The sequence below is a fragment of the Penicillium pulvis genome (genome assembly GCF_028828015.1).
Source record: "Penicillium pulvis strain IBT 33274 chromosome Unknown contig_23_segment0_segment0, whole genome shotgun sequence".
Lineage (NCBI taxonomy): Eukaryota > Fungi > Ascomycota > Eurotiomycetes > Eurotiales > Aspergillaceae > Penicillium > Penicillium pulvis.
In genome coordinates, this window is record NW_026643075.1 from 4,046,238 (window position 1) to 4,061,500 (window position 15,263).

Consider the following 15,263-nt stretch of genomic DNA (forward strand, 5'->3'; position numbering starts at 1 on the left):
CTGAAGCCTTGTTTGTGGCTGGGTACTTTTGCCGGGAATTTTCCCATTATCTGATTCGACAACGCATGCATCTAGCTGACCTCCATCTGGAGATGAGTAGTCGTCTCAAATCGGGTCTTTTCGCTTTTCTTGGTTAAAGGCCCGCTCCACTTTTTTTTTTTTTCAAACTTGCTGGGGCCCCTTTTTGGGATCGTCAATCGTGATGTCGACTGAGGGTCTGATCGGATGGTTTGTCCGTTGGAAGGTATAAAAGATCTGGTTGTCCTGGCCATGCGGATGCCACGAGGAGCCCCAGTTTTTTCTTTCATTACAATCTGACTTCTTTCTGGTAGAGAAGTACCTTGAACTTTACTCAACTGAACCGAATTGAGTCATCCTTTTCATACCATCATCATGCCTTGCGATTATGGGGTGGACTTTGGCTTTGAGCCGGAACATATTGACCGCAAATCATTATACGTCAGCTTGGAAGAGCGCATTAAGTATCTACATGCCTTCCTTGAGTGGACCTCTGGTATGTATACTCTTCATACTTCGTACTTCCTATACAAATGCTAATCCACTTCTTCTATAGAGGATGTCGAACACCTCACAAGCGGAGCCAAATACCTCAAGCAACTTATCCCCGCCGTCGTCAACCTGGTCTATAAAAAGCTTTTAAAATTTGACATCACGTCGCGTGCCTTCCACACCCGCACCACCGCCAGCGAAGAAGACCCAGAGGACGACTACCTCACCGAGGAAACCCCACAAATCCAACGGCGCAAGATGTTCTTGCGCTGGTACCTCATCAAGCTGTGCCAGGACCCTACCAGCATGGATTTCTGGCGATACCTAAACAAAGTCGGGTGAGTGCTACCAATCCGACTTACCCCTCTATCAAACGCCACTAACACGACTTCCAGCCAAATGCATTCTGGTCAAGAACGCCTAGCCCCCCTCAACATCGAATACATTCACCTCGGCGCCTGCCTAGGCTACATCCAAGACATCTTCACCGAAGCCCTCATGTGCCACCCCCAACTCTCCAACCGCCGCAAACTCGGCCTCATCCGCGCAATCAATAAGATCATTTGGATTCAAAATGACCTCTTCGCCAAATGGCACCTCCGCGACGGCGAGGAATACGCCGACGAGATCTCCATCTACAGCTTTGGCTCTGGCAATAAGGAGGGATATTTAAGCGGGAAGCGCATTCTTGGCAGTAGTTCGGAAAGCTCCATCGATGATGACCAATCTAGTATCGCTAGTAGTGTGGCGCCGTCCACTTTCAGTGGCGCCCACTCTACTCACACAACTGGACCGTCGCGGACACCCGAGGGAGTGACAAAAACCTCAGCATGTCCTTTTGCAGATTTCGCGAAGAATAACTCTTCGACTGAGACCAAGATTTGGCATTGAGGAGTTTGAGGTATTTAAAGCATTGGCATTTCTGGTGCGGGATTGGGAATTTGGGGCGCTAGGAACATGATGCATTTGGCGGTGTTTGCTTTTTATTTGTTCTCTTTCTGCAGAATTGATTCATCAGAATTGAACTCGAATGAAATTTATTTCTCTTCAACCTTTCTTCCTTTCTTCCCTTCTAGTATTCATTTCAAGGCGCACTTGCATTCCCAGCGGAACTCTTCCGGCGTCTTTGGTCGCGCTTAACTAAGCTTGTCCACTTATTTTTTTGACTCTCGGGACGTGACCCCCACTCGGTTCACTCTGAAGGCAATTCGGGCCCCATATATCCATTCAAATCCGTGGCTCCCATCGAACCAGATATATATCCGACGGCCTTATCGGATTTCCAGAAGACTGTGTCGACGGAGATAAACCTCGATTTCCGGATTATCGAATTCAGTGGGCTATTGATTGTCTAAGCTGTCATTGCTCCACAACACCCCTCCACCTCCACACTCGATCCGGCAAGATCTACCCTGCCTAGACAATTGAACCACTATTGTAGCACGAACCCTCAATTGCTTTTAAACTCTTGTCCCCCGGACAGAAAAAGGGGCGTTCGACTATCCCTCGTATTCACAACAACCCCGACTCCACAATTCATCATGTCTGGTACAGCTTCCAATGTGACGCCACTCATCATTAACGGTGAGTCGGTTGTCACCGACATCAAGTTCGAGGTCACTGCACCTGCTACTGGAGAGCTGTCCGGCTACTGTGCGGGTGCCTCGGTTGATGATGCGCGTCGCGCTGTTGATGCCGCGCAAGCTGCTTTCCCAGCCTGGGCTAAGACGCAGGCGTATGATCGACGCGACATCTTGCAGCGGGCTGCGGAGATCATGGAATCACGCAAGGAGGAGCTGATCGCCTACCAGCGCGAGGAAACCGGCGCGGGCCGGCCCTTCTGTGAACACACCTTTAACCTGGGCGTTGGCTTCATTAAGGACTTTGCGGGTCGCATCGCGACTATCGAGGGTATTGTGCCCAATATCACTCGGGAGGGGGAAGGCGCGATGGTCTTCAAGCAGCCATATGGTGTGATCCTGTCAATTGCGCCCTGGTAAGATTGCATTTTTTCTCTCTGTTCTCATTCTCCATTCCTGGTTTGACATCTTGGCTTGGCTTGATGTTGGCTCGGACGTCAATTTTCTCCTGCCGAGATCCGTTGTGTAACACGCCGCTGACCGGGATCCCGTCATGATTACAGGAACGCACCTTTCATCCTCGGTGTCCGTGCCGTAGCCATACCCCTCGCAGCTGGCAACACAGTCGTCCTCAAGGGCTCCGAGCTCTCACCTAAGTGCTTCTGGGCTCTGGGTGATATCTTCCGCCAAGCTGGTTTGCCAGCCGGATGTTTGAATGTCATTCACCACCAGGTTTCCGATGCCGCTGCGGTGACCGAATCGCTGATTGCCCACCCCGCCGTGCGCAAGGTCAACTTCACCGGTAGCACCATGGTCGGATCGATTATTGCGTCCACTGCGGGCAAGTACATTAAGCCTGTGCTCCTTGAGCTAGGTGGCAAGGCATCGGCCGTTGTTCTGGATGATGCGGACTTGGATAAGGCAGCGATGAAGTGTGCGCTTGGATCATTCATGCACGTATGTTGGAAATTTCCTTGTTATTGGTTTTGGTTAGGGCCATCACTAACGAACGTCAGTCCGGTCAAATCTGCATGTCAACCGAGCGCATCGTAGTCCAGCGTGGCATCGCCGACGAATTCAAGGTCAAACTCGCTGAATCAGCTGAGAAGCTCTTCGGCAAACAAGCGCCCGCCATGGTTCTTGTCAACGCCGCTGCAGTCGCCAAGAACAAGCGACTCGTCTCGGACGCCGTCTCTCGCGGTGCGAATGTTCTCTTCGGCGACGCCAATGCCAACGAGGCCATCAGCACCAACATGCGGCCCGTCATCGTCGCGGACGTCAACAAGGAAATGGACTTGTATGCGACCGAGTCATTCGGTCCGACCGTGTCGCTGATGGTCGTTGACACCGAGGAGGAAGCCGTAGCACTCGCCAATGACACCGAGTACGGCCTGACAGCTGCCGTATTCACAGCTAACCTGTTCCGCGGATTGCGCGTCGCGAAGCAGATCGAGTCTGGGTAAGTTTGGATCTCTACATTCTAGTCCGAACTTGTGAATACCCCTGCTGACATGATCATATCCAGTGCCGTTCACATCAACTCACTGACCGTTCACGATGAGCCTGTGTTGCCCCACGGTGGTTGGAAGAGCAGTGGCTTCGGTCGCTTTGGTGGTATTGGGGGTTATGATGAGTTCTTGCAGACTAAGACTGTTACTTGGACGGAGTAAGCAGGTTTCCTGCTCTGGATACGAGATATGATGCATCGCTGCTATTTGGTGGTAACGGTTCTATTCGATTAGCGGGCGCTGAGCTGGCTTGGCTCTGTCTTTGGGAAGGGGAAGTGGGAAGTGAACTGGACTGGTCCCTCGCTGATGCTGGTGCTGATGCTTAGGTGACCGGGATGGATACCCAATTGGATTTCATAGTGAAAATAAATATCATACGATTATTTCGGCTTCTACTATACCGGGCTGGGAGTGATATGTGGTGATTTGTAGGGGATGGAAAGGGAGGGGATGTGATACTGCAGGTGTAAGCTGTAGATGGACCCAACAGTAGTAGAAGTGACGGACATCCGGCTGCCTAATTTTGGGCGTTGCAGCCTCGCATATCCTCAAGTAAATTGGGTCCAGATCCTTCAAGGCAACTGGACCCTTTCACTGATCGGATGATGGCCGAGACCTAAAATGTTCCCCAACACATCACAAATCAGCAACCAATCTCTGCGGCTGAACCAGTTCCTTAAGATCTATGGCCGTGGCGTTTCTCAATGCCCTCGTTTTCTATACGAGATTCCAGGACGGTGTTGCCGATGAGGCTTGGCAGAGAGTGTAACCTTGGACTAGCGTTGCGATAATCAAACAAAGAAGTCAGTCCCGATCGGGGCAGGCTTCCGGACATCCGAAGTCCCGTTGGATCCTACAATTTCGTCTAAGATTAGCATCCACTTAGATGGAAAGAACACAACAAGAGGAACACAAATCCTAGCAAAAGGATCTATTTTGAGTTCAGTTCACCAGGTTCTATGGATCCGGTTCAATAGTAAAGCTTCGTAGTTGAACAAAGTTTAGACAAAAAACAACAGATCCACCGCCATTTCAGGAACAGGAAAATAGCCAGAGAAAGAGCGAATCAGCATTGACAAACTCTGAGACAATCCAAATTTCCCAGATTTTGCTTTTGTTTTGGTGGCGGTACTGAGTACAATACCGTCATCTGTCCCTGTCCCTCGCTAATTGGAATCTCCTCACCCCTCACCCCTGATCAACGGTTGATCCCTTCCATGGTTAACGTCGTCTCCGATGAACCAGTGGGATCGGCGATTTGAGCCTTTATGATGGGTTCTTGGGTTCGTCGTTTGTGGGGGTTTCTTCCGCGATCGTCTGTGCGAATGGATTGGTCGTTGAATACTGTTTTTGTTTTCAACTTTCAGGGTCAAGGGTAATCCAGGGTCTTGGGGGCATTGAGGGGGGCATGGAGGGGTATCATTGGCTTGAGGGAAAGCGGTGGCGCTAGTGGATGGATTTTGTGATTGTCTCATTTGCGGTTATTCTCCGGGAAATGTGCTCTGTTTACTTTTTTTGCGCACATCACCGTGATTGGACTCGGACTTAGCCAGGTGCGCATGTACGTGCATGTACATGTCACCATGCAGTGTGCCTCAAATTATTTCCGGAGACAAACTTTTCCACGGGGACACGATACTGGACAGATCCCTGGTACCTGGCGTTAGTGGCGCGCCGTCGCCTTTTAGTCTGGCTCGGCGGCATTATTTTTTTTACATTCCCAAGGGTCTCTGGAAGGAATGATACAAGTGCTAGTATTGAGCTAGGAAGGCCAAGAAGGCCCCCAAATCATAATAAACTGAAAAAACAGGTTCATTTCCCACAGCCTTACACTAAGGTACCATACACGAGCCTAGGCCACGAGCCACCTGCATGCCCCACGAGGATAATTACCGTTTTTTCCCCTTTCCTGTCTATTTGTTGTGGACTACATATCTCAAGGGTCATTGCAATGTTATGAATATGAGAGGTCTTACTCTGTCGCTAACTCATAGGCTGTCTTACCAGGATTCGACCTATAATTATCTCTCGTATACTCCGTAGACTGCGCCCCGAAGCCACCGTCAGTAGGTCCTCGCTTGGAAAGACGCTCGATGGCGTCTCCACTATGACCGCAGGACTGGGTCCCTGGTTGGCCCGCATGCTTGGCTTCAGGCCCTGATGGGGCTCTGAAATGTCCCTTCTCCACTTGGTCAGGGACGCTTTGGCCTTAGGGCCCTCCTCCTTCCAGAAAATGTAGCTCTAATCTCCTTTCCCGTTTCCTTTTCTTCTTCTTCTTTCCCATCACACTCATTCATTCTTTTTTTTCCTCTTCCCAAAGTCATTCCTTTGTGCTTTGAAGTCATTCTTTATACTCCAACTCAGTCATTCTTTCCAGAACATAGCCAAAATGCGTTTCACCACTGCCACCGTTTTGTCCACTCTCGCGGCCTTCGCTGCTGCTTACACCCAGCCCGACTACTCCAAGGATCCCTCGGGTAACCCCATCGCCTACCCTTCTCTGAATGAGCAGGTTCCTGAGGGCGCTCCCTTCAAGATCCAGTGGGACCCCACTCTTGGTGACAAGGTCTCCCTCGTCCTCCTCCGTGGTCCCAGCTCCAATGTTGTCCCTCTCGAGACCATTGTTGAGAACATCGACAACACCGGTTCCTACGAGTGGACCCCCAGCACCAGCCTGACCGTCGACACCACCCACTACGGTATCCTCCTGGTTGTTGAGGGCACCGGCGCCTACCAGTGGTCTACCCAGTTCGGTATCTCCGCCGCCGCTGGCTCCAGCTCTGTCGCCGCCTCTACCACCGCTGCCGCTGCTACCAGCACCCCCGAGACTGTCGTCACCGTCATCGACAACGAGACCACCACCATCTGCCCCGAGACTGAGACCCAGGCTACCGCCACTGCCTCCGTCACCGAGACCCCCGCTGTCTCCGCTGTGCCTACTTCCTGGTCCACCATGATCGAGTCCACTGAGGTCACCACCACTATCTGCCCCGAGACTGAGACCGGTGCTGCCACTACCATCCCCATGCCCACCGGTTCTTTGACCCGCCGCCCCATGAAGCCCTCCACCTCCCCCGCCATGTCCGTTGGTGCTTCTGCCACCACCTCCGCTACCCCCTCGGCCACCCCCGCCTATAACGGCGCTGGCCAGAAGACCATCAGCTTCGGCGCTGTCGTTGCTGCCATGTTCGCCGTCATGGCCTTCTAAATGTCATGAGATACCCCGGGTCATGTGGGAGGTATCTTTTGTCTCTTTTATCTTTCTCAGCTTTCATTTCAAATGATTGCTTGATCTTATCGATACACTTGATATGAACCTCTTTTTGAAAGCTTTTACTTTTGCCCTTAATTTCTCTCAGCTGGCCTTGTCTTTTTTTTATACCATGTTTGTCTTTTCTGTATGTTCATGGGAATTCAAGTCAGCTATGTTTGTAATGTCGAGTTTCATGCCCTGATGTCTACTCTGGTTGAATCTCGGTAGGCTTGTACTGTAAATGAATTGGATTTACTTTTGTTCATAAGTGATGCTTTTTATCTGATCATTGTAAATTGAATTGTAGATCAAAACTGTATAAGGTAGAGATGGTGGGGTTCTCGGGCCGGTTCCAAAGTTGTGTAACTTACCCCGGATTTTGTCCAGGGTTCGGCGTTTCACAATCAAACATTTGTGTAGCTAAATGTAACGCAATGGTTGTCTGGGATTTAATACCTCTAATCTTGAACTAGAGCCTCGATTCTTCATTCTCTCCGATATAGCATTCTATTAATGAAGTTTTGCATTCCCATCAAGGTTCCAAGACCACACCAGATCATGGACATGTTAGAACGTAAATGTACATGGCAAATCTCGGAGCTTCCCAGGTAATTGCTCATTTTAATTTCCAACCACATCAAACCTCACGGCTGTATGAGTGATCTCTTTCGTAACTCTCACCACTATCATCACTCTTCTACTCTTCTACGCGTCAGGAACCACCGCAGTCCCAGGAGTAAGTATTAAGGAATTTTGGTCCTTGCTTCTATGAAATACACATAAGTCATTAACTTACTGTAGTCCAGAACCCAATACAACACTTTTGACAAAAAGCTACGGAGATAATAAGAACAAGTTCATACACAGGACGATAGCCTTCGATTTGACTCTATATAGCCATCCTTCTCCTGTAATTTGACATCAAAAGATTGCTCTTTTGCCAGCTCGCAGGACGATGATGATGCAAGCTTGGTATTGGCAATGGATAATCCCCGAAGACGTCCTTTCAAAGAAACCGCAACCAATAAAAGCTTGCTGAACGTATTCCACTGACCACAAAAAGCAAAATTGCTCCCGGGGTACCCGATGCTAGCACCGACGGAGCTGTAGGCGGAGATGACCTCGAAAATCACATTAAAGGTGGAGAACTCCACAGGTTGAATCTTATAATGATCTGATTCGGCGATTGTGATGAGCAGAATGGCGAAAGATATCCACCAGATATCGTGGCTGAATTGAGAGCGTAGTTGTTGGTACAGAAATCGGCTGCGTGCAAGTCTCGAGGGGGTTGGGCTGGTTTGTAACGACGAAAGATTTTCGCCTGAGGCCTCGAGGCAGTAAATTTTCGTTGGCTTTTCTGGGTTGGTTGTGCTTCTGATATTTGTTAGAACAACGTCATTAATTCATGGAGCGGGACTTATCATACCCAATGGCAGCGGACACTGGGAAGGCAGAAAGATACTTTGATCCAATCGTTAGATTTTTGCTCTATCTTTTGGCTCGGTTCTGGCGAGGTCTTACCATCATAAATGCTAGGTGCTGTTAGCAACTATTTCATTGAATTGTAGTCTCAGAACTGTGTTAGACTCACCATATAGCATAAGCAGTCCTTGTGGTAATCCCCCAAATTCCACAATTGAGAAACCACCACCACGTATAGCTGTGTGGAACTTATCAGCAAAGTTGCAAACACAGTGTTTGTGAGGACGTACACAAAGACTGGAAAAGACCATCTAACGCTCTGTACTTGGCAGGCAGAGAGCCGATCTCCAGGTTGCGAATCGATGCAAGCTCGAAGGCTGCCCACATGATCGCATTGAGGACTATCACTGAGCCAAACAGGAACCACGTATGCCAAGTAGGATACAGCGAAGAGCATACCTATGCAAACCGTCAGTCCAGTCCGGTATTGTTTAGCGCGGGGAACTCACATTCTGGGATTGAATAAGAGCAAAATCCAAACTGTGTCGCCACGTCTGCCAAGTCGGTGTATCCGGCAGCATCTTCCTTATAGTCCAAATGGATAATCGGAGTAAGCAAGGGAACAGCGTATTTCCAGCAAGTATTAGAGTTCCACAAATGAGAAGCGGAGCGGCCCTGTCCAGGTCTGATCAGCAAATACCTTGCAACGATAATGGCAGATCGGACTCACTCTCTCTGAAACGGAATCATATTTGTGTCAATGAGAGACATGCCATTATTGGTAAATGCCGATGTAACAAGGAAAGCTCCTGTCCAGAATGGCGATATGCCATCGGTAAGAGAAACCTCTGGGCTGTATATCTGTAACCACAGGCCAAGAGCTAGGCTTCCAAAAGATAGGAAAGCAAAGACATAGAGTATCATAAGTGCGGCAAGGAATAAGCGTGCTTTGTACTCTACTCCCTCCGGATCCGAATAATCGACTGAGGCGTCCAAGTTCAGGTGCTCTTTTGTGCGCTGTACCATGCCCGTGAACCTGGCAAGCATGCGTGAAATGCGTCTTTTGGTGTTCAAGACACTGTCCTTTTCATCAACGGGAACGAAGCTTTGGACTGGCTCTGGTTGTGTGAGGTCGGTAACTACAATGCAGTTACTGGCCTTGTTTGGTCCATCAGGTTCGACGGGTGAAGAAATGTCGGTCGGTGCTTCCAGCACTGCAATTTTTACTTCTGGTGAAGTCTTGCATTTCTCAGATTCATCTTCCTGTTTTTCTGAGAGTGGCTTTTCTGGTATATCCAGGGATGGAATATAAGCCTCCTCTGCCTTTGTTTCATTCTTTTGTTTGTTGTTCAGGGCAGAGCCCAGCGCCCAGGCGCGTGTGAAAGAGAGGACACCGAGGATAGGAATAGCGTGACCCAAGATAAACAATATGAATAGGGTAGCTTGTTGAACAGTATTCATCATAGATAGATCAATCTGTATACCAGTTAGTTATCGAAATAGGTTGATGATCGGCGGTGTATACGTACCACTGTCAATCCAGTGCCAGTCATGGCACTGAAGCTCATGAATGCCGCGTCAGCATATTGAAACCCCGGGATCTTCCTCGATGTATAAATTATGACACTGCCGATCGTAGAGGTTATAATAAAATAGACATAATGTGCAGTAATAGTGTCCCAGCGCAGAAAGGCGGATAATTGAGGCATACTCTGGGAAAGTAATGTCGCTGTCGCGACCGACTCAGGGCTGGGATTTCCCAGATCCATATATTAATTACGGCATAACAGGGCTTTGCCAGCGCAAGAGCGCCCTCTGTTGGCTGGGCATTGTCTACAACCTACTAATTACCACATGGGACCCTTTTCTTCAGGGAAGGAATGCTTGTGTGGTATTCTCCCACCTTCGTTATCGCTCTTCGGCGGTCTGGGTCCAGGTATCGGGCAGCACCTGGGCGCAGAACTAGGTGAAAAAAAGGCGCGACCGCTTATCAGAGCTTCAGGCCAGTACATGTGAATGTAAAACTTGGCGCATTCCAAGGGATCGGAAGGAGCGGCTAAATTCTATGGATGCAAGGCTGAGGTATGTGGATTCGATACAACAATGCTCGGAAATCTCCGGTCTTGAGGAGTCTAGATGACCTCTACTAAAGGCCCTTTGATAACCTTGGAACTTGAAAATGGGTGAAATGAGATGGAACTGTCAGCAGATGACGAAATATGACATATAAACATGAGGCTTCCCTGGTTTCATCCCCAAATCTTGGCCTCCCGAGGTCAGCCCTATAGGTACCTGGCAGTCGTTGCACTTGAGGATAATTGGCATCAATATGCAACGTAGTACTGCCCTGGATTCTTTTTTTACAGTAACCTGCTACGCTATAGTAATTCGCCTCCGGATGACAGAACCAGATACCCACTGACAACAGTAGTGTGAGCGCGCATGATGTAATGTTACCAATTGAAATAACACTGAAAATACCACAACTGGAGCATTTGAGGGCTCATGTGCTACTAGTCAACTGGTGGTTTGTTGTGGTTATATTTGGGTGCGTGGGTGTGGGTCATGTATATAGGCATTGCCCAACAGCAGGCCTGGACGCTAGGCTTGATTTGGGGGTTCAACCTCCGTTTTGGGAACTTCATGAGCGGCAGTCTTCAGCATGAAGTTTGACCTCTTCAGGTGGATTAACCATTTCGTCATATAATTCTGTTGGCTTTAAATTACTATACAAGACATTGGATCCATAGGCCCTCGAATGCTAGAACTTGAAGCCTGTGTCGTCTTTTAGTCAGTGACTGGGTATACTCACATGACTACATATATATACGGCCTTTCACAAAACTCTAACCACAGCATTTATCCTTTTCTAAGTAAACCTTCGAGATCATTGAATACGTACCCCAACACTGGAGACCGAAGAATCTCAAAGTCAACATTGGAATAAGCTTCTTACTGATACTAAAAAAGGTTGTTTAAATTAAAAGGTAAAATAAGGCTAAAATCCCTTGTCGCAAACTTTCTTTTAATGTTTGGCATGTGGCCATGAAACAACCTTAGAAACACGTACCTGCAACCACAAAGACTGGGCAGTAATCACGAGCGAGAGGGAAGGAGGTGTGCATCGCAGGGCTTGCAAATACTGGTGAGACTACTGTAGAAGGTGCGGTGTGACGGTGGCCATCATTGTGAGGAATGTATCTATCTTCAGGCACAATGACCCACAAAGGGTGCTTCCACTGAAAGTGCGAGGGCACTACAGAGCTCAGTTCTAAAATGGAGTCTATTATTCAAAATCGAATGGAATATCAACGTGGTTAATTTGTCTGGTAATTTTGTGGCCCTACATTTTCTGATCGAGCTTAGTTCCTTATCGGGTTAGATAAGAAGACCCACCGTACTGGAGAGTTCATTTGGGACATCATGCCGGATACTTTCTTCGCATTGCCTCAGGTCTTCCAGCATGGCTTCAGTCTGGAGAGGGTTGGCTAGGATAGGTCCATATGCGACCACAGTTGGATTCAGATCTCTCCGGCCCTTCGGGACCTCCGTTAACAATCGCGTCGCCACCGTCGCGTCTGGTCAGTCCTCAGGACTGTCGATTGAGACATTATTTAAGATATTGGCTAACGTGAAACTCAATAGCACCGGATAGCAGAATAATCGTCATCTCTGGCCCGTCAGGCGTGGGCAAGGGTACTCTGATCCAGAAGCTCTTCGACGCGCACCCCGACACCTTCGCATTTACCGTCTCCCATACAACGCGCGCACCGCGACCCGGCGAAACAGAAGGCACAAGCTACTTTTTCGTCAACACCTCCCAATTCTCCGATCTCGTTTCCCAGGGCGCCTTTGTCGAGCATGCCACATTCGGTGGGAATCATTATGGCACCAGCCAACGAACAATCTCGGACCAAATAGCAAAAGGGCGAGTGGTTGTGTTGGACATTGAAATGCACGGCGTGAAACAGATGAAGGCGAACCCGAGTATTGACGCTCGCTATATCTTTATCAGTCCACCGAACTTTGAGGCTCTTGCGAAACGTCTTCGAGGACGCGGTACTGAGAAGGACGAGGCTATTCAGAAGAGACTTGCTCAAGCGAAGGCTGAGCTTGATTATGCTGATACGGGCGCTCACGACAAGATCATTGTCAACGATGATCTGCAGGTGGCATGCAAAGAGCTTGAAGACTTTATTTTCCCGAGAGGTACCTGATTGCATGAACCTGCTGACCCGACGTAGCGGGCATGGATTTGCTTCCCACGTTGTCAGATTGTGAGCACCCCTTAAACAACAAGGAATGCAGGACGGCCTCTCCCTTAACCCCCTGCAGCCCCTAGCTAGTGACCCGTGAGTACCATCCTTGCGTAGAGATAAGAATAATTACTGATATTTCTACTAGTATAGGCCACCCGGTCCTTCCTACGAGAGTTGAATCACTCTAGAGTACCCGAAAGACATTGTTCTCACGTAATACAAGCGATGATTATCAATACAATGTGTCTCTGAATCGGGCTCATGCCGCAGACTCGACATTGATTGGTAATGGCTTACTAATTGTGACTTCAGAGAGCAAGCCTTTAATAATGTACCCCAGTTACGTACCGGGGCCGACAGCGTTGATGTGATATGTGCTTGTAGCACTACTGGTTCGCTGCGCTTGACAGTGTCCTTCCCCTATATATAGCTGTCTGACACTATTTATCTTTTTCTGAATTAAGGTCGCTTATTTAGTACTCAAATGCTCAATACTTCATCTGAGATTGTCGATAAATACAACTTTTAGCAAGCAATCATCTTATCGCTATAATGACACCCCAGCCCAGTGTTTTTCTCGTTGGAGCGGGATATATCGGCCTGAACGTCCTCGATCAGCTTCTCGCCGCGGCTTATCCAGTAACGGTCTTGACCCGACATCCCGAGCAGGCCTCAGCCCTCGAGAGCCGTGGTGTCAGAACTGTTCTAGGCTCTCTGAGTGATGTGGAATTACTTACAACTCAAGTGTCAAAACACACGATCACCATCAACACGGCATCCTGCGATGACCTGCCCAGTGTGCAAGCAATATTAAAAGGCATACGGCAACGAGTCGCTGCAGATACCCCGGCTATCTACATACACACCAGCGGTACAGGAGCACTCGAGGACGGCGCATCGGGCATGTATAAGAGTGAGAAGATATACCACGACAACGTACCAGAGGATATCGAAGCCCTTCCATCTACATCTTTGCACCGTCATGTTGATATACCCATCGCGCAAGCAGCGCGCGAGTTCGGAGATCGAGCAAAAATCGCGGTGATTCTCCCCCATTTGTGTATGGTTTCAATTCCATCCACAAACGTCATTCGATAGCCCTGCCCGTATTGATACGTTTTGCCTTGAAACATGGATTTGCCGGGTACGTGGGTGAGGGCTTGAACACATGGAGCTTAGTACATGTCATGGATCTTGGACGTGCATATTTAACACTGCTTGCATACATCGAAAGATCCCCACCGGCAGTTCTTCTGGAGAATCCATATTTCTTTGCTGAGAATGGTTCCGAGGCTTCAATGCTTGATGTTGCAAAGCATATAAGCCAGGTATTACACGAGGCCGGTAAATTGGAGAGCCCTGAGATTCAGAGCTTTGCTGAGTCTGACTATGACGATGTTTTTGGCCCCTTCACAGAAAGAGGGTTTGGTTGTAACTCAAGAAGTCGCTCTGTCAGACTACAGGCGTTGGGCTGGAAGCCAACCGAAAAGGATATTTGGACAAGTCTCAAAGAAGATGATGCTCCAGCTATACTGAGGGAGTAGGGCCTATTTTCAGGGCCTTGTCATTGTGTGGTTTACTGTTGAAATGAATGAGTGACTCAGTATTGAGTGGATTCAAGGACAAATACAATATTTGAATTCAACACAAGACCTCTAAACCAAGAGAATAACGCTCCCCAAAAGCAAATAAATTAACCACGCGCAAGACAACGCGCCAAATCAACACAAGGCTGGCAATCACAACCGTGACGGAAAGCCTTGACGCATCCAGCCCCCAAATCTGCCTTCCTAGCAGTCAATATATCATCAAGAAAATCACTGCACCCCTCGCAAACAACACCCAGCAACTCGAGACGCATGATTAAATATCTTGCCCAACGTTGACAGCTTTGTAGTGGAATTGCCATTGCCTGTGCCACAACTTTAGTGTAATCACTAGCCTGAATTTCGCCAACTGACTCGTAATATTTTACAGAATGGCTGTCAAATCGCTTATCAGGCTCAATTGCTAGCGTATAGATAGGGTCTCCATTCATGCTAAGGAACCGGATACAATTTGCGGAGCCTGGAGGGTGGAGAACAACCATCCAGTGGGGTGGAAGGCCTGGACAGTCTGGATCGTCATGGCAAATCGCTAAGTAGATTTCGTAGTGAGAGGGAACTGGCATCTTGATTAACGATATTTGAGACTGGTAGTGAGTGCTGCTTGGATTGTGACGACAAACACAGGGTTAATATAGGAATCTTTGGCTTCTCATAGCGATGGTGAAACGAATGTACTATAAGGAGTGTGAGTGCTTCGCTGCTGATCTGCATTGTGAAAGGGTTTCGAAATTAGAATGGACCTACTCTAAAACAGCATTTTGTCTATAAGAAGACTGTACAGGCAAAGGATGTAAGACCCTTTCATACATGGGTTTAATTTGAGGGATTGTCTTAAACAATGGACCCATGCTGTCTTTGATCATCCTAGAATATTCGTGACTAACGTCAAACTGCTCTACAAGTTATCAGAAAAAGTAGGAGATGATTAGGAAACCAAACAAGCTCCTTGTAGAAAATGAAAGGTAATTGAATAGCAGTCTCAATCGAGAGGTCTAAAAGCTATGTGAAACAGGGGTACTACAACTAAAGGAAAAGGCACATGGACGATGATAGAAACATGATTAACTATTATCAATTCAAGAGAATCAGAAGCTTCCAGAATAAGCGTCACCAATCACTAATGG

At 48.3% G+C, this 15,263-nt stretch overlaps 7 protein-coding genes across 7 annotated transcripts; 6 read left to right on the forward strand and 1 right to left on the reverse strand.

Annotated features, from left to right (window-relative positions):
• Nucleotides 1-393: 393 nt before the first annotated feature.
• On the forward strand, nt 394-1,401 carry N7503_005797 (protoglobin family protein; the record flags this gene model as incomplete). Its single annotated transcript, XM_057065344.1, has 3 exons — nt 394-514; nt 575-848; nt 906-1,401. The coding sequence occupies 3 exons, from the start codon at nt 394-396 to the stop codon at nt 1,399-1,401; spliced, it is 891 nt and encodes a 296-aa protein (XP_056923087.1).
• A 650-nt stretch (nt 1,402-2,051) lies between these two features.
• On the forward strand, nt 2,052-3,760 carry N7503_005798 (aldehyde dehydrogenase; the record flags this gene model as incomplete). The annotated part of the gene is made up of 4 exons (XM_057065345.1): nt 2,052-2,506; nt 2,654-3,047; nt 3,107-3,549; nt 3,616-3,760. 4 exons carry the CDS (start codon nt 2,052-2,054, stop codon nt 3,758-3,760), a joined length of 1,437 nt encoding a protein of 478 aa, XP_056923088.1.
• A 2,227-nt stretch (nt 3,761-5,987) lies between these two features.
• N7503_005799 (GPI anchored serine-threonine rich protein) lies at nt 5,988-6,806 on the forward strand (the record flags this gene model as incomplete). The annotated part of the gene is made up of 1 exon (XM_057065346.1): nt 5,988-6,806. One exon carries the CDS (start codon nt 5,988-5,990, stop codon nt 6,804-6,806), a length of 819 nt encoding a protein of 272 aa, XP_056923089.1.
• Nucleotides 6,807-7,708: 902 nt separating this feature from the next.
• N7503_005800 (uncharacterized protein) lies at nt 7,709-10,042 on the reverse strand (the record flags this gene model as incomplete). The annotated part of the gene is made up of 7 exons (XM_057065347.1): nt 7,709-8,225; nt 8,278-8,293; nt 8,443-8,511; nt 8,564-8,732; nt 8,783-8,948; nt 9,004-9,749; nt 9,803-10,042. The coding sequence occupies 7 exons, from the start codon at nt 10,040-10,042 to the stop codon at nt 7,709-7,711; spliced, it is 1,923 nt and encodes a 640-aa protein (XP_056923090.1).
• A 1,694-nt stretch (nt 10,043-11,736) lies between these two features.
• On the forward strand, nt 11,737-12,490 carry N7503_005801 (guanylate kinase; the record flags this gene model as incomplete). Its single annotated transcript, XM_057065348.1, has 2 exons — nt 11,737-11,854; nt 11,919-12,490. The coding sequence occupies 2 exons, from the start codon at nt 11,737-11,739 to the stop codon at nt 12,488-12,490; spliced, it is 690 nt and encodes a 229-aa protein (XP_056923091.1).
• A 594-nt stretch (nt 12,491-13,084) lies between these two features.
• On the forward strand, nt 13,085-13,630 carry N7503_005802 (uncharacterized protein; the record flags this gene model as incomplete). Its single annotated transcript, XM_057065349.1, has 1 exon — nt 13,085-13,630. One exon carries the CDS (start codon nt 13,085-13,087, stop codon nt 13,628-13,630), a length of 546 nt encoding a protein of 181 aa, XP_056923092.1.
• Nucleotides 13,631-13,663: 33 nt separating this feature from the next.
• Nucleotides 13,664-14,076, forward strand: N7503_005803 (NAD(P)-binding protein; the record flags this gene model as incomplete). The annotated part of the gene is made up of 2 exons (XM_057065350.1): nt 13,664-13,676; nt 13,712-14,076. 2 exons carry the CDS (start codon nt 13,664-13,666, stop codon nt 14,074-14,076), a joined length of 378 nt encoding a protein of 125 aa, XP_056923093.1.
• Nucleotides 14,077-15,263: the final 1,187 nt, after the last annotated feature.